The 21,117-nt window shown below is 33.6% G+C and overlaps 3 protein-coding genes across 5 annotated transcripts in view; 1 reads left to right on the plus strand and 2 right to left on the minus strand.

Annotated features, from left to right (window-relative positions):
* The first annotated feature begins 120 nt into the window (after window positions 1-120).
* Window positions 121-12,332, plus strand: Coa7 (Cytochrome c oxidase assembly factor 7). Of its 2 annotated transcripts, XM_074184178.1 has the most exons (5): window positions 121-452; window positions 10,394-11,341; window positions 11,402-11,683; window positions 11,796-12,056; window positions 12,114-12,332. In XM_074184178.1, the coding sequence occupies exons 2-5, from the start codon at window positions 11,242-11,244 to the stop codon at window positions 12,224-12,226; spliced, it is 756 nt and encodes a 251-aa protein (XP_074040279.1). In that variant the 5' UTR covers window positions 121-452; window positions 10,394-11,241; the 3' UTR covers window positions 12,227-12,332. The 2 variants fall into 2 exon arrangements, with proteins under 2 accessions (XP_074040279.1, XP_074040280.1); XM_074184179.1 differs by lacking the exon at window positions 121-452 and having other exon boundaries at window positions 10,287-11,341.
* Window positions 4,590-10,130, minus strand: Dph2 (Diphthamide biosynthesis 2). Its single transcript, XM_023174202.2, has 6 exons — window positions 9,741-10,130; window positions 8,665-8,777; window positions 6,106-6,332; window positions 5,906-6,049; window positions 5,597-5,850; window positions 4,590-5,368 (listed from the first exon to the last, which is right to left on the minus strand). The coding sequence occupies exons 1-6, from the start codon at window positions 9,894-9,896 to the stop codon at window positions 4,913-4,915; spliced, it is 1,350 nt and encodes a 449-aa protein (XP_023029970.1). The 5' UTR covers window positions 9,897-10,130; the 3' UTR covers window positions 4,590-4,912.
* A 4-nt stretch (window positions 12,333-12,336) lies between the features above and the next one.
* Kif3C (Kinesin family member 3C) overlaps window positions 12,337-21,117 on the minus strand; it is a 40,033-nt gene continuing 31,252 nt past the window's right edge. The window contains exons 13-15 of one of the 2 annotated variants that reach the window (XM_023174198.2): window positions 17,105-17,231; window positions 13,312-13,464; window positions 12,337-12,868 (exon numbers count right to left, since the gene is read on the minus strand). In XM_023174198.2, the coding sequence (XP_023029966.2) occupies window positions 12,756-12,868; window positions 13,312-13,464; window positions 17,105-17,231 (393 nt within the window). In that variant the 3' untranslated portion in view covers window positions 12,337-12,755. Of the gene's footprint in view, window positions 12,869-13,311; window positions 13,465-17,104; window positions 17,235-21,117 lie in introns of both variants that reach the window. The other variant, XM_074184177.1, reaches the window with a different exon arrangement.

Genomic DNA, 21,117 nt, shown 5'->3' on the forward strand with positions numbered 1-21,117 from the left:
GCCAAAAACTAATGCATGCGTCGGACAAGTTCCAGAGGTTAAAACCTTTGAACCTAACCTCTGAATGATTATGGCATTTGTCTGACAGTTCTTATTGTTTTCTGTATAAATTCCTTCAATTCAATCGAGTATATATTTTATTAATTTGACATATATAATAATACACCGTCTAGTCACAGATAAAATCGTCTGTGACCTAATTTAATCAAAAGGCGTTTTTACGCTACATTCATCTTTACGCTCTTCTTTTTTGTCCTCAATGCATCTTTGTTCGATCAAAATACGTCGAGCAGAGACAGTGAATTACTTTTTGGCGGGAATATCATCATGGAATGAGATTAGTGAGACGAAAACGCGACTGAAGGGGCTTTCACGGAGCTTTGACTGGAAGTTTAATATTGAATTGGTCGTAAGGCCAATCCAATATGAAACTTTTCCTCAATTACTTCTAGGTGAGTAAACGTTTTTTATTGGTCATTGACACGGGAGTTATAGTACCAAAATCAACAAGTCTTCATAAATTTTCAAATGGTAAATCTCTTGAAATATTTATGATAACCAATGAATTAGTGCTTTAAGCATCAATTACGGCAAACAAAATTCCAAAATAATTTTATGAACCTATTTGAAATGAAGAAATCTTCATCTGTCGGCTCTAATACACTCATAAAAAAATATTTTGCCCAATATGGATCACACAAACTTTAGACTGGAAGTTAGGGCTCTGTTTCAATTGTATATTCAGTATCGTCTACGTTTTCGAGGTTTTTCATATTGTATATCCCAAAAACTAGAATTGTTTGAAAAATAGTTAAAATGTACCTATGTGAAATAAACTTCCAAATAATGATAACATTTTCCATAACAATTTACACGAAAGTGATCATTTGTAACTAAATGCGCCGTACGGAAGCAAAAGCCAAGAAAACCTAGAGAGAGAGAAGTGATCATTTGTTTCAAGATAGATTTTCTTCTTATCGTCGCCACTAGAGAACGACATCGACAGTAAAAACAAATATATTATTCTGCTTTGGCAATATGTAAGTTTTCTACAGCTGCCGGACGAATCATGGCCAGTGAGCCTGGTTTTTATACAGGGTGTAACTAAATAAGCGTAAAACATTTAAGGAGGTGATTCCTCATCGGAAAAAAGATAGGATCTTTCATATAAAGAAACTTCATTGGAGCATTCCTTGTTAAGATACAGCCCCTTAAAGGAGGTCCATAAAATTTGAATAACAATGTTTTTCACAAGCACTAAAAAAGTTACAGTATTGAAATTAACCTGATGTTTTGTACTACCAAAATGACACTTAGCCAGAAATGTATTTGATTTACCCGATGGTTGTAAGGGGTGGAAAACGCAACCCCTAAAATTTATTTCCAATGTAACTTTTTCTGTTTCATTCTAAACGAAAAATGTCTCTTGGGTTTTTTGACCAAAATAAACCAGTTACTTTAATAATTCACTTGTTATTAAAATGGCATACACAAATGAGGAATGGCTGATATGCATTACGTTTAAGATCTGTCGCAGGGGAATGGGTTAGAAACTTCTAGAAGATATGCTTCACATAGAATATTTGCTCGACTTCGTCAATGATTACGAGAATATGGTTCATTCGACAAAAGAACGCAGGATTGTGGTCGCCATCGAGAAGTACGAACACCACAGCTTGAGGAAGCAGTACTTAATTTGATTGAAGAATAACCTACTACCAGTACTAGAAAGATTGCTTTCCAGCTAAATGTTGATCATATGACGGTATTTCGAATTTTAAAGGAACAACTCTTATACCCTTACTATCTGCAACGAGTACAGGCACTGTTACCGCGAGACATTCTGAAGTCTTGAATTTTGCAATTGGATGCTGGAAATGATTAGAAGAAATTGTGACTTTCTGAAGACGATAGAATTCACAAACGAATGTAGTTTTTCTCGGGACAAGATTATTAATTTTCCTAATTACCACATATGGGCTGATAAAAACCCTCACGCTATTGTCGAAACTAACCATCAAGAACAGTTTTCTCTTAACGTGTGGCTCGGAGTTATTGGGGATGATTTAATTGGGTCTGAAGGTAGACATATTGAACATTTACTATGATTTCTACATGTTGTGTGTTTTGTTATTAATGAATTAGTTTTATTACCCTTCAATCGTTTAATGCAGGTACTAACTACAAAATAACAATAAATCCAGTTCGCATTTATGACGATGTATCTCGTATGTAGTTGTTCGTAAAATAATTTTTTGCTGCGAACTGGTTTATTTTGGGCAAAAAACCCAAGAGACATTTTTTGTTTAGAATGAAACAGGCTATCGGAAATAATTTTTTAAATGGTAAACAAATAATAAGACAAAAAGTTACATTGGGAATAAATTTTAGGGGTTGCGTTTTCCACCCCTTACACCCATGGGGTAAACCAAATAAATTACTGGATAAGTGTCTTTTTGGTAGTACAAAATGTCAGGTTAATTTCAATATTGTAACTTTTTCAGTGCTTATGAAAAAAATTGTTATACAAATTTTATGTACCCCCTTTAAGGGGCTGTATCTTAACAAGGGATGCTCCAATGAAGTTTCTTTATATGAAAGATCCTATCTTTTTTTCGATGAGGAATCATCTCCTTAAATGTTTTACACTTATTCAGTTACACCCTGTATATCAACAAGAACCCAAATGGCATTTTAATATCCGTTTTTCCTAATACTATCTTTGTCATACACCGACCAAAACTTTACGCAGATACGATTTCTCCCACCGGCCAGACTCAGTCCGGTGGCTGTAGGTACTGTGTCAGAGTTTGTATCGCTGCCTTTATTCGCAACTTTTATTGTTCATATACATATCACTAAAATCACACGACATACTAAAGCTGGTACGAACAATATTGTTTTTAAAATAGAACACTTTCGCACTTGGGCGACGCAACCAAGATATGTTTTTTGTTGTCCAACCAGCATTAGTAGAATAACTAGGTACTATTATTTATACCTGAAACATGAAGGATAATATTGACAGTATCAACAATTTTAACGAATAATTTTTGATTTCGCTTCTTTCATTCCTAAGATTCTATCGATTGAGACGGAATAAAAAGTAGCAATTGGAATAGAAATCGGAAAGAGCATAAAAACGACAGGAATGGTATTACCGGTGTTGAAACTGTACCCAAAAACCGTTAATATACAGACATGACACCAGTTATTCACTAGTTTCATCAAAATGATTCGCTATTAATCTAGTTTGAATTATTCTGTTAGTGCTCTGTGTCACTAAGCAGAGTGAATAGTGAATTTCATACCTGTATGGCTCATTATCACGTCAGCTGTAATTTTTTTTCAGTATAAAAAAATGACAACTCCAAAGTTGTTTTGTGTGATGTTTACGATGAAAATAAGACAACTTGAGTTAGAGTCTGCATTTCTGCAGGAGGTATAGGTTCTGTATTCTGTAATATTGAAGGCCCCATCATATCGATATATTGAGAGAAAGTGTTATGGATATTTTGGATAGTACCCAGTGCAGACCATGCAAAGTAATTTTTAGACACAAACTGGAAGGAAAAAAACCACAACTACTTCCATACAAACATAGAATGACAGGAAAGAAAAAATACTTTCGAAACAACTACTTTTACAATAACGTTGAATTATACATAGACTGACATCAATATACGCCGTATCTCACGTTTTCTAGGCCTTTTTCCGTCTTGAACTTTTTTGTACTTTATTATACTTCAGAGAATATTAGACAATCCATGTTTAAATTCCACTACATGCTCAGAACTTTTTCTGTAGTTTCTTCAGAATCCATATTCGTGTTGATTTCTACTGGGCTGGACAGGAACGATTTTTTGCTTTTAAGGATTTGTGAATTGAAACGCCAGTTTCTCATTTCAAAGTTGACTTGAGAATGAATGTAAGCAAAATGTTTGTCAACCTCAATAACACTTTTCTCATCATCCATGGAATCTGATAAGTCATCTACCTCATGATTTTATATAATGGATTCTTTCATGATATATGTATCCGGATGTCTGTTAGGATCACCAACTTGCCAGAAGATATGTTGCGCATGTTGGTCCTCATTTCTTACTTCAATCCTCAAATACATTTCTTTTACATCAGCAATAAATCCAATTCTTCTCTCTCGAAATCTTAGTGTTATAAATAGTTTGAAAAAATAAATGAAAACTAACAAACGTTAATGGTCATTCCTAACATTTACTTTGTCATCCTCATTCATATTCTGTATAGCATTTGAGAATGATTTCTTTTATAAGTTCTCAAGATATCTCGAGTTATTGCAATAATCAAATGACTGATTATTATTAATTATCCTGTTGTCAATGGATTTGTCATAAAATTTGAAAACATTATCCAAGTCTGTCTCATATTCAACAGTAAATATGTCCAACCACTTTTGTTGTCAGCAGCATCCTTGATGACCAACAGCAGCATAGCCACTTTTAACTCATGACCACAAAATTAAACTATTGAAAACATTTTATGGAAATTTTTGTCAATTTAAATTGAAAGTGGAGTTCTACTTCTTTGCTGAATATTGAAGTGGTACAAAATTAGTAAATAAAATTTATTTTTTGTAAAATATCAACTTTACAGAACATAAAACATCAGAAATACAGCTTCTAAAAGTAGATAAGTCAAGTAAGTTTATTAAGCGATGCTAAATTCACATTTATAATTGACCAATGGATGTCAAAAATATTTAAAATTGATCAATGAGTCCTCTGCTGAATTAGAGTAGAATACAAGAATAAACTTACTTGCTTTCACAAGAGATCAATCTATAGATGGAGAAGTACATTCATCATCACAATCATTTAACAAAATAATAAACAGGTCTAAGCTTGGCAAAAAACATCACTGGAGTTTATCAACATTAAATTAGCTCATTTTTATATTTTTGTGCAATTCCTGATCTTCCTTCTTGGGCTAATTCTGGTTCAGTTTGTCCCAAATTCTGCTCTAAACCCTTCCAAGATCTGTCTGCTAAGTATCCGGCACCATAACTAGTACTCAGAGATAAAGTACCATCACTTTTCAGAGCAACCTGACTACCTGCATCACTTTTAAGCAAAGTAGTCTCGTTGGAATTTATTCTAATCTTATTTGAAAGCAAACTCACGTCTCCAACTACTTCTTTAGAGTTTTCAAAGTTCTGTGTTTCAAACTTATCGTGTAAAAAGTGATTGAAGTCGTAAGAGAATTCTAAAGGTTTATCTTCATCGGCATTCAAGGCAACTTCAATGTCAAATGGGGTAGCAATTGGTTTGTAAAAATCTCGATTTTCATAAATCTCACTCATTGAACATGTTATTACTACATAAATATCCAGCTGAAAAAATAAACCATATTCAAATCACTGTTATGAAATATAAACATTGAGTAGAAAACACTTCATAGAAATGAAAATTATGATTGTGAAATCATAAACCTCATTAAAAAAAATTGATAACTACAATGTCCCATTATCAAATAAGACTACTGTACGAAATCACCTGATATATTTCAGTCTCCAGAAGTTGAATTTAATATCCTGTCACATCATTCATTGAATTCTTACCTCAGGAAAATTTGCGAGTTTGGCTACAGTTGGTTTTCCAACACTGATGAGATAATATTTTTTGCCTCTCAGGCTAATTAGTTTCTTCACTCGTTCAATAACTCTCAGGTAATTTTTCACTCCAAGGGTTCCAATGACAATTCCAATCGTTTGACTATCCTTTATTTTTTCTATCAAAAAATTTCTCTTCTTGAGAATTCTGGATCTTGCATCATATACTTTTAAATAACCATCATAATAATACAACACTTTTGCTGAAAATATCCCTAAGTATAATTGTTGAATAACAGTAACTGTTCGAATACTTACGATTGAAATTAAATTGAATATTTATTAGCTTTGTTTCATTTTTACCAAGAAATATAACAGTTTTTCCTTCTAAAAGTATGTCATGTTCATCTATTCTTTTGATATGAACATCATCATATTCTTTGAAGGCAATATTAATGTCATCTAAAAGAAATACAAGACCATAGTACTCAACAATAAAATTAATTAGACAATATTACCTAACCTATGAAGGTATGGTGTATCAACTAGTATGACAAAATCATGACCACTTATATTCTCAAATTCATTATGGAAATTGTTTTTCAGCTCGCCAACATCCAAATTACCTTTTTCAAAAATATAAAAGAAAGGAATATTTGCAGAGGTTTTGGAAAAACATACAGGCCCATAATGTATAATTGCATCAGCGCTAATATGAGCAGCTGCAATGTAATCTATACAACAGCTAAAAAATAATTAATATTATATTGGGTAAATAGATCCATAAAGCAGAAAAATCACTTATTTGACGACTGGCTCTAAAGCAAATCATCTAAAAGAATAATTCATTCATGCCAGTTTCAACTCACCTACACTGTAAGTTAATGGACTGACGCCTATCAGAAAACAACTCCTTTCCTGGCTAATACCACGAAGAGCGTTGGACTATATCCGACAGATATTGATGATGGACACTACCTTGCACTAATGAGGAGCCAAATAGCCCGAAACATGTCTGCAAATGTGCCTGTTCCATTCCAATAATTGAAAATCAATTCAGGCAGCTGTATTGCTAACATCATATGCAGGAATTACTTCTGTGAAGATTCCAGCACCGATACCTGTCGGATATAATCCAATGCCTTTCGTGGTATTAGCCAAAGGAGTAGTTGTTTTCTAATAGGTGTCAGTCCATTAACCTACAGTGTAGGTGAGTTGAGACTGGCCTGAACGAGTTGTTCTTTTAGATTATTTGGAAAATCACTAATTCACAATACAGAGAAAAAATGTACCAAGCATATGGTTGATTAGAATTAAATATAAAGAAATAGGAGAAGCAAGCCTCTCCCGTGAAAATAATATGTAGTGTCTGACAGAAAGTTCGGTTTCGATTGAGTTTCGGCAAAAAAACGGGTTTTGGTTTCGGCGGCAAGCAAACCTACCGAAACTACATTTGGGAGTTCTCGCGCTGTGATCGGTTATGTTCGGCGCGTTGAATTTCATACAAGCTACTAAGACATTTTGCCGCGTCCACGTGCCTAACCATGTCGTGACTTACTATGATTTACTTTGTTTATTACAAAAATATTAAGTACTTACCTATTGTGATATTAGGTAACAACTTAAATAGGTAATTTTATGTTTAATATTTTTGAAAAACCATTAATGATATTCAAAAGAAGAATCTACAGCTACTCAAATAAACACCTCAACTATGTTAAGTACTTTCAAGCTGCAATTAATATTTTTTCTTAAATAAGGGGTTGTTATGTTGATTATCAATAAGTAAAAATGTCGAAGACTGCATAATGTTGTGATTTAAAGATAGAAAATAAAGACTGACTGATTATAATAACTTTTTTTTTATTTTTCCCTCAAAACATAATCCTTGTAAGGAAGTTTTGGTTGAAACTGAGACCATTGCCAAAATTCGGTTTCGGTCATAAAAACTAGTTTCGGTCGCACACTAATACATTTTACATGGATGTAAAATGTAAAAAAACCTTTGACATGGATGTTTCACAGTTTAGAGGCCCACGCTGAATTCGTAATTTATTTAATCGTTAATGACACATTCTTGTAAGCTGATCACCAGTCATTCACGAGTCCGAAAGTACATTTTTTCAGAGACTTGCTTTTGGCAGTAATAATTCCGGAAATATCACCTTTTCAAGACCACATATCTGGTGTCATTTATTCATTTGCCACACCCACGATGACATGATAGAAAAATAAATCTATTGTCATGATAATATCAGTCTATCTTTTCCATGTTAGTGCAAGTTTCCCACATTTTTTTAATAAATAACCCTGAAATAATTCTTGTTGAAACTCATTTTGCAAAAAATTTAACAATTGTACAAACTAAAACGTGAAACTGGAACCTTGGGCGGAGAATAAATCCGAAACATGCGAGTCTGCATTTCTGGTGATTGGGAAAAGTGCTTGTTTTGGAATTGTACATCCATGTTTCAATTACCAATTTAATTATTTTGTATTGTTGGAGAGTTTGTGAATTAGTGGTCCCATAAATATAATATAACCCTAAAAGGTATTACTTATTCAATAAATATTACTGGAGTTAGATAAATACTAAAATCTTCCTCTTTGAAGATGATCACTTGGTGATCGAAACACGTGTAGAGGTGTTAAAAATAACGATTTGGTGTTGGGAAAAAACTCCAGTAATATTCATTACTACACCAAAGGTTCCAAACAGTGCATCATAAGTACCTATTCAATAGATGAATAAATATCAAACAAAGGTTTGAAAATTTAATTTCATAATGATTTTCATCCTTTTAAGCAGAGCGGAGAAAACATTTTTTTTTAATCTGGCAGCAAAATTTCCTAAAATGGATGAATGAATGCTCTTAGCATGCGATTGTATAATATGTAGAGTATTCATCACTGAAAGAAAATTTTTGACTTTTGAATGATCATATAACTGAAATTTGATACTTTCACCAAACTTCACCTTCAGCAGCATAAAATACAATTTTAGAGCCTGTCTGCCTAATAATTACCATATCTACCATCGAGTTGAAGGCTTTTAACTTTCATTTCAACTATGTTACCTTTCATAGGCTGTATCTCCTAAAATATATACAGTCTGATTCAATGCATTCTGCAATCTGAAAACCACTTCACTTGAATCAGGTAATAGATGGTCGGGAAATTGAAGGCATACCTGTAATGAAGTAAAATACTCTTTAGTTCTTGGATTGATCCTATAGAGTATGATATTGAGCAATTCTGAAGAGTAAAATTTAATTCAACTATAAATAATTTTAGAAAAGAGTTTTTTGGGAAAACATTTTTTTGGTTTTCTACTTCTCTATCATTGAACACAAAATGTGGGATATTCTTCAAAAAAGAAAGAAAATAAATACAATATAGATGTGTAGATCATATCGAGAAGTTTCTATCAGATTTAAACTGGGAGAAAAAACACTTTAGACATAAGTATTTTCACATGAACATTGAATTACATGAAAAAAGTCCTTTTGAAATAACTAAGCACTATAATATGAATATTTGGGTACACAAAAATCATTTTTTCCCAATCAGTTTGTTCTCCAGTCATTGGTTATGGAATTGACATAACATATTATAGGAACGCTACAAACCTTACAAATAGTATCATTCTTTAAGGAATGTTTGAAGTACAAAATGAAAAAAAAAAGGATTTTCTTTAAATTCTATGTTCATATTAAAGAAGTTGTTTCAAAAGGATTTTTTCCTTTTGTGTAATTCAATGTTCATGTGAAAGTAGTTTTTTGGAGATTTTCTTCCAGTTTGTATTTGAAAGAAAAATCTGTGTCCGATATTCACATCTCCATTGTAATTTTCTTTCTTCCTTGTTTAGAAGTTTCCCACATTTTTTTGGAGATGGAAAAGTTAGTTTTTCTTCATCTACTGAAGACGCCAACTTTGTTGGTGAAACGCGCGGCGAGAAGAGTATTGAATTTCTGGTGAATTGGAAAAGTACATGTGTTGGATTTATTCTATGCCAGAACACAAGTATAATGCTAAAATAACTAGCCTTATTCTTGTGTCATCACAATATCAGCATTCAATTTAATGAAGACAATTAATTTTCCTTCCACATAACAGACAATTCAAGTGGAAAACATAAAAATCAAATTCATACCTTTCTAAAATCGTTAGATTTTATCCACTCGGCACATTTCCTTATTTCATAAACATATTCCAAATCTTCGGGGTTAGTTTGAATGGGTGGTGAAGTTGAATCAATTTTTTTCTCCAAACTCACATCTTCATTTGTGGAGAACGTGAGTTTCGGCATTTTACTTATGGCGCTGAAGTAGGGTTAATGTCACAAACCACTTACTCTAGTAGTAGTTTGTGGTTGATGTTTGAAATTTCTCTCTCTCTAGTTTCTATGACCGTTGCCTCCTGCGCGGCACATTTAGCCTATGTTTAAGTTCAACCCCATTGAAATATTTGACACAATGGTATTTTTGAACTAACTAGATACGTTTCATTGAAATTCACAAGAAAATGTATGATGTATAATTCCACTTGCTTGAAATCGAAGTTGTTCGATATATACTCTATAATAAATCTGAATTTTCTTATTGTTTGTTTAATTTTCACTATGATGATTAGAAAAATTCTACCGATAATGACGCTGCTCAAACTATAAACAATATGTTTATTGTTTTGGTGAATTTTTGGCTTTGAGTTGTTCAGTTGTAAATTTGTGAAAGTAATGTTTTCAATACGATTATTATAGACATGAGAAACTGATGAATAAGTGAACTAAATTACTTTCACTAACAGAGGAAGCACAAGAAACCACAACAATATATGAAAACAGCTGAGATTACTTCATTTCTGTTTATTCATATCGTTCAGTTCTAATATATCCGATGGACGTCATACATGTACGACCCAAACCAGGGTTGGTTAAAATCCTGATCCAAACATTATAATGAATTCCATGGACAGTGGCCTCAAACACTTTAAATAGCTGTTTGTAGTGAAAAATGGAATAACTCAAAAAGTGTTCTTGATACCGAATTTATTTCCAAAAGTGTTAACTAATATCTCTATTTTTTTTCAGTTTCTTGTTTATTATATATGACAATTGAGTTTTTTTTATTGTACACTATTTCTCATGTTCTGGATGCTTACATCGATGGTCAGACGCCAGAGGTGTTAGGATAGTAAGTTCTATTCATATGAAACCACACCGCTATTGTTAATGTAGATTTGAAACAAAATCTAAGGCGTAGGACAAGAGTATGTTACATATAACCCATGCTAAGGATCGCACGTTAACAGGAAAGTCTTTGTTAAATAATCGACAGCTGGTAAATGGGAAAACCTATTCAAACCAATTAGCTCATTTAACCCATCAGCTGTTGGGCAATTGGTAAGTAAATGAGATAAGGAAAGTAAGTATAGCTATGAGTTTATAAACAAACCATTATCTCCCCGATTTTCTCTGTTTAACATGGGTTTCAGTTATGTGGTGGTTCTTTTGGTTTAACAGACAGTAGTTCAATCGATCAGTAGTTCAGTTATTATATTTGAAATGACAAGTAGCTCAAACACTCGAATAGAGTAATTGTCAAAATCTTATGTATTCTTGTTAGTTAATTCTGTATTTCTCATTAAATTCGGAAATGGCTTACAATTTCAAATCAGAAAGTGAAGTCAAAGAATATATTAATAATTTGGGGATAGAATATAGATTCGGATGTTACAGCGAGAAAAAACCTGAAGGTAGGTTGAAATTTTCAATCATTGAACAGGATATAACCTTAAATCAAATTAATTTTTCAGTTTGTCACCTATTAGCGGACTTTTTGGAATCAATAAAAAAGGATTTTGAGAAAGCTGGAAAAGTCTACAAAAACAACTGTGATGAATACAAATATGGTAAAAGTTGTTTGAAATATGGTACCTACAGTTTATTAGGAAGAGGTACTAAACAGTCTGATTTCAAGCAGGCATATGATTATTTCGAGAAAGGATGTAATTTGGAAGAGCCTGATTCGTGTCTGAACCAGGCACTGCTTTTGATTACAAAGAATGATCGTCCTGACATCAAACAAGATGTGATTAAGGAAAGTTTAAACATTGGTTTTTATTCCCGAATAATTTTTAAAATAATGCTTAGTTGTGTTGAAGATTTATGTAACAAATATAATCTTTTTTGATGTCATGTTTCTATTCCAGGGTATGAGGCTTCTAGAGAAAGCTTGTCAGGCAAAAAATGCCAATGCCTGTTATTACCTATCTGGAATGTATATAGTTGGTGTAAAAAATGATACTACTTCCAACATCACTGATGTGAGCAAGGCAGATAGTGCTAAACATGAAGAATTTAGTGTCCCCAAAAACATGAAGAAAGCTTTTGAATTTGCTTTAGAAGGATGTAATCTAGGAAATATATATAGCTGTGCAAATCTTAGCCAGATGTATGCCAAAGGGGAAGGTATTCAAGCTTCGATTTATTAATTTCTCTGCCTTGAATATATATGTTTTGTCTTAGGAACTGAAAAGAATCAAGAATTGGCTGAAAAATATAAGAGCATAACCCTGGAAATGCAAAAAGAAGTGCAAAGCAATAAAACACTATCATTCCAAGAAGGGCTGAATCCTTAATTTATTCTAGTCATCATACAAAAGCTTTTATTTTAGATGTTGAAGAAAAGTTTTATATTTCTTTGTGAATATAGTGACGTTGAATAAAAAAAAACCTTTTTTAAAATATTTTATTTACATCAAAATTCATATTAAAATATTTAGGAAACATAGAATTTGAGATAGTTATCACACTTTGAATATTTTTAAATTGTATTCAAGAAAAAATAACATGAACAAACGTGACAAAAAATTATCATTGCACTCTGAAAAAATTTTCTATCTTCCTATTTCTCAACAGATTGACAAAATTGTGTTAATCAGTAGAACCATGAATTTTAGGAGTTTTTATTTTATACAAGTTGCAGTACATTTCAAACATGCTAATGATGAAGAGACTCCTCTGAATTATAGACACTTGCATGGAGAGGCAAAAGGGATGTTCAGCATTATATTTCCATATAACCTCCTCATGTTTAACTCATTCATATACATCTTAAGTTTCAACAATAAATAGTTTTTATCACAAAAAATATAGATCTGTACATCTTCATAAAAACTCCATTGTATTATATTTGTCTCTGCGATTTTTGATGATATTTGGCAACGCTTCAAGTCGAAGTGGCTTCTTGGTAAATAGATCGTTATGATTTGAAGGTATCCCTGAAAAATTAAGTACTTGTTCAAATCTTAACTGGTAAATGAAAACGGTTTCCCTTCATTCAAAAGTGAAAAAATGTTTTTAGGATGATCAAAACTTTTTTCCTCAGCTCATTAAATATACATGAAATACAACAAATAATTTTGAAGAAAAAACTAATGAGGTGAATGGCTGGTGAAATCATGATTGAAATAAAAGTTGGTGTTTTCATGGCAGCAGGAGGTATCCTATCAAAAATTAATTAAAAGGAAGACAATACCATCATCAAGTTGTTAGTTGATCAAAAAAGAAAAAGTAATTGTAAAATTCAGAATATTTTTTAAATCCTCAGATAAAAGCTATTTTCCCATGTAAGTTTGTTTTATTATTCAAGGAATGGCCTTCTAATCATTATGGAAAGTTTTGAAATGCTAATATATGATAAATCGAAGATGATGTTATTTACCGTGTGACCATGAACTATTAAAACCGCTACTGCTTACACTGCTACTACCCAATCCAATGAAATGTTCCTTTGGTGGTGAACCATTTCTACTGGAGTTTTCAGAGGATCTATTTCTCTTTGCAAAATCTGAAATAATGTTCCGACCAGTTTGGCCTATTTTAGTTATATACGAGTTCAAAATGTAGGTAATTCAGAACAATTCTACTTTTTGAGTATATAAAATATATCTGCTGCCATAAAACATTACGTTACAATTATATATATTTATAAATAATTTACTAGCCTTTTGGAGTCATACAAAAATAATAAAATAAGGTCATAAAGATCATATGCATAGGTATATGAATTTTAAGAATCCCCTTATGATATAGACTTCATTTCCAATACACTATCATTATACCAGTATTTTCTTCAGTTGGACTGGTACTCTACGCGGATTTAGAATCTAATTTATACAAATTACCAACCTTAATTGATAAAATATTACTAATTGGTGAACAGGTAGTTTTAAGAGCAGATACAAAAATCATGTAAAACTATAGATTGTTTGAAGGTGATTGACAATGTTTCATGATGAATTTCACTAGTTCGGACTTCCATTGTCTACTATATAAAATGATTTGAAATCCCTGAAACAACTAAAAAAGAAGAATTAAAAATGAATAGCTGAAAATAAGAATTATATTAACCAAAATAAACCTGAAATGAAATAATAGTGAAATAAAATACAAGTAAAAATAGAACAATTGAATAAATAAAAATAAAGAAAAAAAAAAAAAAAGAGAAAAGAAAATAAAAATAAAAAGTGGAGTTAGTCAAGTCACGTTAGTTCACGACGTTTCGATTGTTAGTATCTACAATCGTCTTCGGGTGATGACTGGACTGCTTCCTCCGAGAGATGACTATTTATAGGTCGTTCGAGTACTTTCACTTATCCCCGCTTTCCATTTTCCGCTTCACTGGTTCCGTGGAAGATGACCGTTTTGGCGGGACCGTTTTGGCCGTTTTTCGCTTGATGATGGGTTTCCATATGTTGCGTATTTCTACGCTAGCTTGGCTGAATACGTTGTTGGACAACATGTATGCGGGTCCTTGAATTTTCTCCTAAACCAATGTTCCTCTCTGTGCAAGATCTCAACTTGAGACCACTCGATGTTGTGTTGATGGGTCCAAACATGGTCTGCTATTCCTGATTTGCTGGTTTCCCCTCGCTGTGTGTGTTTCTTGTGCTCGGCAATACGAACATTCAATGGCCTCTTAGTTTCACCAATATAGGATTTTCCGCACTCACAGGGTATCCGGTAAATGCAATTCTTGGAATCGCAGTCCGCGTTTGGTGGCCTGGTTTTCGAGAGGCTGCTACGGATAGTGTTACCGGATCTGAAGCAGGTTCTGATGTTGTACTTGGAACCAATTCTTCTTATCCTCTCCGATAATCCTCTGATGTAGGGAAGTGCAAGCACTGGTTGTGACGGCTTCTCTTCCTTGCGAGGCTCCTGCTGTCTTCTAGCCATTCCGTTAAAGATCATTTTTGATGATGTCTAGTTCCTTCTCGAGACCTTCCTTCGTATTACAAAGCCCAAAAGCACGGTCTAATAGAGTCTTGATGATTCCTCTTTTAGTCGATTGATGATGGTTGGATTCGTGGTTCAGATACTGTCCCGTATGAGTGGGTTTTCGGTATACAGATGTTTCCCACTTAGTGTCGGTCCTCTTCACCAAAACGTCTAAAAATGGCAATTCGCTGTGGATTTCCTTCTCCATTGTGAAATTGATGGAAGGTCTCACGCTGTTGATGTGTTTCAGGAAGGCGTCTAGTTCAGTATTCCCATGGTTCCATATTATGAAGGTGTCGTCAACATATCTCAACCAGACTCGAGGTTTCTTGTGGGCTTTTTCAATGGCCAGAGTTTCAAACCACTCCGTATATATGTTGGCTATGACTGGTGAAAGTGGCTCCTATTGGCAGTCCTTCATCTTGTGTGAAGAATTCGTTCTTCAGTTGGAAATAACAGTTTCGTACACAGCATCGTAGTAATTCCATGATTACTTTTATAGGTAGATTCGTTCTCTCTTTCAGGTTCCCGTCTTCGGATAGCTTTCTCTGTATGATTTGGAGTGCTTCTTCGACCGGAACGTTGGTGTAAAGGCTTTCCACGTCGAAACTAATTAGTTGATCTTCCTGTGTGACCTCAATTGACCCTAGCAGTTCAACAAAATGCCTTGAATTCTTCACAAAAGACGATGTTTTTCCTTGTAATGGTTGTATTAAGGGAAGTAAAAATCTAGACAAGTTTTGAGTAGCCGAATCTCTGGAGCTGATGATCGGTCTAAGCGGAACGTCCTTCTTGTGGATTTTGGGTAGTCCATACAAGTGAGGGGGCTTACTCTGTGGTGCAGTGTTAGCGATGATCTTTCCTTGTCCGAAAAATAGACTTGGTGTTTTTTCAAAATCTGGTACAACTTCCTTTCGATTGATGCAGTAGGGTCGCGTACGATCTATGTGTATCGTCCCTTCTGAAGAACCTCTTCGATCTTCTGTTCGTAGAGGACGTACTAGATTTTGAAAAAACACCAAGTCTATTTTTCGGACAAGGAAAGATCATCGCTAACACTGCACCACAGAGTAAGCCCCCTCACTTGTATGGACTACCCAAAATTCACAAGAAGGACGTTCCGCTTAGACCGATCATCAGCTCCCTCGATAGGAAGACTCAACAGATTGTCTCTGGTCTGGATTCCTGGCCATATTGGCAATGAGGCTGCTGATTCCCTTGCAAAGGAGGGTGCTGCAAGCAGCTTCATCGGACCAGAACCTGTCATTTGCATCGCTTTAAGTTTTGCCAAACAAGCATTGAACACCTGGATGGCAAGAAGATTCAAAGATTTCTGGCATCCAGGATTGGCTCACTCCAAGGCGTTTATTCACCCTTCGAAGCTTGATACCAAACAGCTGTTGGACTACAGTGGGGATGAACTACGATGTCTAATAGGCCTTCTCACAGGCCACTGTCATCTGAATCATCATAAACGGGCTATCGGAAGGCAGTGCGTGTCGTCTCTGTTTGGAAAATGATGAAACAGCAGAGCACATACTTTGTGCCTGCCCCGCTGGGGACCGAATCAGGTTTTCAGAGTTTGACGCAGAGCCGTTTGCTTACCATCTGACCTGAAAGACCACTCATCATACAAACTAATCGGCTTAGTTAAGAAGCTGAGTGTATTTGGTCGAGTGTGAATAGGTGTGAGCCACAATAAACCCTTGGGGGTTGTGGTGTAGGGTCGAATAGACCCACTCACTTTTGACCTAACATAACATAACTATTTACAGGAAATAAAGGCCAAAATGAAACTTGCTGGAATCCCTGGAAATAAATGAACATAAACAATCAAATTTTCTATTGAATATCCAAAAAAGAAGTTTATCTCTCACCACTGTGGAATTCATTTCCATGAAAAATTTTCCAGAGTTAGTCGAATCATTATGTTTACCAATTAGTAGTCTCTATTAATTAAGGTCGGTAATTTTTATAAATTGCATTTTAAATCAATATAAAATACCAGTCCAACGCGTATAGAAAATAAAGTCATTATTGTGATGATTTGTAATTATTATCATGAGAGTGTTATTGATTTTCATCAAGTTTCGAGACAGAGTGTGTTCAAAATCATAAGAATCTGGTATATTAGGTACATACAAAATACATTAGTCAATTACAAATAAAATACGATGAGGCGAGTTTACAAAAACACAATATTCAGAACTTGTTAACTTTTACAAAATCAATGTTACCTCTCCAAGTATTGATAACTTTATTTGCATCCAATCTTGAGGATTGATTAAGTAGTTCATTAGCTCTTTTTGATGTGGGTTGAAAGTAACTTGCAATGATGTTTTCCTTCTCATTTTGGTCAAATTTCTGCTGAAAAAAAATGTTGTATCAACTATCGACGATTTTTATAAACTTTATAAACAGAAGAATGTTTGTTAATTTATTACCATTATTTTTACTGTATATCTTTTTCAAACAGAAAAATATAATTTGGTAATTTTGAAAAGGAAATACCAACATAATCCTATTTTCCAATACACAATTTAACATATACCTATGTTGAAATGTTTCTCTGGTAATAAATATTTTGGTCAAAAATTCTTGAACTAACAACTTTTTGGTAATCATATATAAATTCAACTTCAGCTATAGTGTCTTTAATTTCACAATAGTGCAAGAAAAAAATTGAAATTACCTCATCATTATAAAAGTATGATGGACTAATAAATTCTGCTCTAGAGGTATTTGAGTTTGAATCACTGGATTCGATTCGATTATAAATTTGTCCTGTGCCATTTATCGTGCAGCAGCGTGCAAAAAACATAGAATAGCAAAATAAATTACATTGACTCAAGTTCCAGTTTAATATTATCACAGTTGTACTTCGTTGAATCAAAAACTTTATTGTCCCCCAATTTCAAATACGAATATTTTCACATCTTAAATGATTAGATGAAGAAATATGAAACCAGGTAAATCACCAGTAAATAAATAGTGGAGTTAAGTTACCAAGATTTGTCATACTTGCGTCAATGACATATTCAGGTATTCGTAACAATTCCTATACACTTGAGCCTGAACTATGCAGAAAACAAATGTGTAATTATTAGGTAGTTTCAAAAGTTTTCTCCGTTTTTATGAGTCTTCTTTGAACTGTAATATCTCAGTGAATACTTATTCAATTTAATAGAAATAAGCAACATTTGAATCGTTGTACTTTTACCAACTTAACACAAGTCGATTAATTTCATCGGCATAAAAATTGTGTACTCAGGAATCGATGAAGTTGACGAAGGCCGTTTTTGCCTGGTCCTGATTGCGAAGCTTCTACCGGTGAGAAAATTACGGAAGTGCTTGAAGAGATGGTAGTCGGTTGGCGAGAGGTCTGGGGAGTATGATGGGTGAAGCAGGAATTCGATGCTCAATTCGCTCAATTTTGGGACGGTGATTCATGAACCGTGCATACGGGCGTTGTCGTGGAGCTGGATCGGACCTCTTCTGTTGACCAGTACCGCCTGCTGCTGACACAATTTTCGGTACATCTCGTCGACTTCCTCTCAATAGGACCCGGTTGCAGAAAGTTATAGTGAATCACACCAGTCGCTGACCACCATGGTCTTTTTTGTTGGGTTTAAGCCTTTGGAAGTGCCTGGGTGGCTCATCGGTGTCCAATAACCGCTGTCCTGAACGTCTCCTGTTGTCGTAGAGGATCCACTTTTCATCATGTGACGTTGCGCAAAAGAGAAGGACAAACCTCGAAATGTGAAAATTTCTGTCGATCGTTCAAATCGTGGGGCACCGAATTTTCGATCCTTTTGACCTTTCCAATTCGTGTTGAACGTATTGGAAGCATTCATCAACACTATCACGACACAATAGAATGAATATTTATTGAGATATGGATCTACAAAAACACATGACATTAAAATGGACAAAACTTACGAAAGAATCTCATAATATTTATCATGAATTTCGTCAGGTGATTTTACTTCGGATTTGATCGACAATACAGGGTATTTCAATTTCGACTCTCACCAGTGGGATTTCGGAAGCTATACGGGATACTAAGACGATTGAGAGAAAGGAAAGGGAAATATTGTAAAATAGTTATTATTTTATTCTGATTCATTTGATGAAACATTTAAAAACACATAACACATTTTCATGCCCACTTTTTCTCTGCCAAAACGCAGATTTTCCATACGACGTTTCATCTTTCGGTCACCATCATCATTATTTTTCTTATCAGCGCCATATTTAATTTTCAGTTTTATAAAGCGGTTTTGTGCTTTTCCAATGAAGTATCACGAAATTTACTCTGGTTTTCATAAAATTACAAATCAATAATGGAAACGTTTTTCGGTATATAGACATTGATTTGTTCTGGTTACGCTATTCATCATTTTTCAAATGAACCAAACACCAAGATTTCTATCCAATGATTTGATCACGTTTTTCTTCATCGGTGAAGTTCGTTTTGTTCGGCACTAGTGATTCACTGCGTTTGAAAGTGCCATTTGAATGTAACAAATTGGAAAATAAAATCCTACTACTATAGAAAAACGCTTTTCATTAATAAATTACAATTTTGTAAAAATTAAGGTAACTTGTGATACATCGATGGAAAAGCACGAAAAGACTTTCGAAAACTGTGAAAATCAGAAATCTGAAAGTTGTAGTTGGTATACCAAAAGGGCCCGTTTTGGGACCGATACTTTTTCTCATTTACATTAACAGTATAACAAAAATCAACAATTTCATAGGCGATATAATATGCTATGCCGATGATATTGCTCTTATTTACACGGGAACATCTTGGCATGGAATAAGAGAGACAGTAGAAACAAATTTACAAAAATATACATGTGGTTAAGTAGTACTAAACAAGACAAAGTATCTGACTTTTTCCCCCACCCTTCGTGCTCAAACCAAAAACTACAAAATAAAAATGCATATACCGCACTCTGATCATCAAAATACTTGCGACTGTCAGACCATAGAACAAACCACATTTATAAAATACCTCCTAGTTATTTTAGATCAGCACCTAAAATGGACGAAACATATCAACTTTGTAACAAAAAGGCTCAGAGTATTAATGCACACTTTTTATGAACTACGTGGCATACTGTCTAAAAAAATCTTATAATACTCTAAACCTCTCTTCTCTCTTGTCGAATCTATAATAAAATAGTGTATTCCTGCTTGAGGTGCAACATTCAAAAATGCTATTAGCCCATTACAAACCGCTCAAAACATTTTATTAAAAATTATCTTTAAAAAAAATAGACTCTTTTCAACAAGACAGTTACCTATATCAAAAAACCATGTTATATACTCCTGCACTATAGATACATTTATCATTGCCTAATAAGACTGTTCCATAAACGAGCAGATTTCGCGCAGAAACATTCGAAAGATACTCGATCAAAAATGAACCAGGACCTAAAAATTGAATTCTTTAATGAAACGGTCACCCATAATTCTTTTTTCTTTCATGGTTCAAAAATATTCAACATCTTACTTAAAAATATAAAAGATATAACATCCTTCCAAGTATTCAAAAAGAGGCGAAAAAGTATGCACATAATCATCCAGAAAAATTTACAACTTTATACTGAAATAAATAAGTACTTACTTGTAATTTGTATATATTGTGTATATAAGCACTAATCTTCACTTACCATATGAATACAATTACATGAGATATAGATACAATTGTACAAATGCCATGCTGATTTAGACATCACAAAACAGGCTATATTTGCCTAACGTGAGTCTACTTCAGTGAGTCATTTTTAGAAAAAACTCATACAACTATCCAATATCCATTATTTTATTCATTTACACATTATTGATTGTTTTGATATTGATGATTGTATGTAAAATGGTTTTGAAAAAAAAATTGAATTGAATTGTAGCGGAGAAAAAATGGCAGTGAAAATGTGTAATTCATTTTTAAATATTTCATCAAATGAATCAGGACAAAATTTCAATTTCTAAACAGCATTCTAAACAGCATTTTTTTGTCAAATACATGCGCAACTTATCCAATTCAACCTTTTAGGTATCTACGATCGTTTCAGACATCCTAATGGTGACAGTTAAAATGAAAATAACCGGTTGTATGATAAAAGAAGTTAATTTCAAAAGTGAGAATTTGAGTTTCTTTTATCGATTTTCAAACTATAAGTTACTCGATTTGAGTTATTTCCCTGCAGTTCTGAATAGTAGATCTTTTGTGAATTTGGTA

Source organism: Leptinotarsa decemlineata, unplaced genomic scaffold, assembly GCF_025532065.1.
Source record: "Leptinotarsa decemlineata unplaced genomic scaffold, Ldec_3_MD MMD2_tig00026354_RagTag_RagTag, whole genome shotgun sequence".
Taxonomy (NCBI): Eukaryota; Metazoa; Arthropoda; class Insecta; order Coleoptera; family Chrysomelidae; genus Leptinotarsa; species Leptinotarsa decemlineata.

What these genes read in the sequence shown, in the direction of transcription:
- Dph2 (XM_023174202.2), bottom strand. Translation starts at nt 9,896, where the DNA reads ATGCCGAAACTCACGTTCTCCACAAATGAAGATGTGAGTTTGGAGAAA. An exon ending in GGAGATACAGCCTATGAAAG is followed by an intron (nt 6,333 to 8,664) that starts GTAACATAGTTG and finishes ATTATTTTTTAG; the next exon opens with CTGTTGTATAGATTACATTG. An exon ending in TATTCAATTTAATTTCAATC is followed by an intron (nt 5,851 to 5,905) that starts GTAAGTATTCGA and finishes GGATATTTTCAG; the next exon opens with CAAAAGTGTTGTATTATTAT.
- Coa7 (XM_074184178.1), top strand. Translation starts at nt 11,242, where the DNA reads ATGGCTTACAATTTCAAATCAGAAAGTGAAGTCAAAGAATATATTAAT. An exon ending in CAGCGAGAAAAAACCTGAAG is followed by an intron (nt 11,342 to 11,401) that starts GTAGGTTGAAAT and finishes TTAATTTTTCAG; the next exon opens with TTTGTCACCTATTAGCGGAC. An exon ending in CATCAAACAAGATGTGATTA is followed by an intron (nt 11,684 to 11,795) that starts AGGAAAGTTTAA and finishes TGTTTCTATTCC; the next exon opens with AGGGTATGAGGCTTCTAGAG.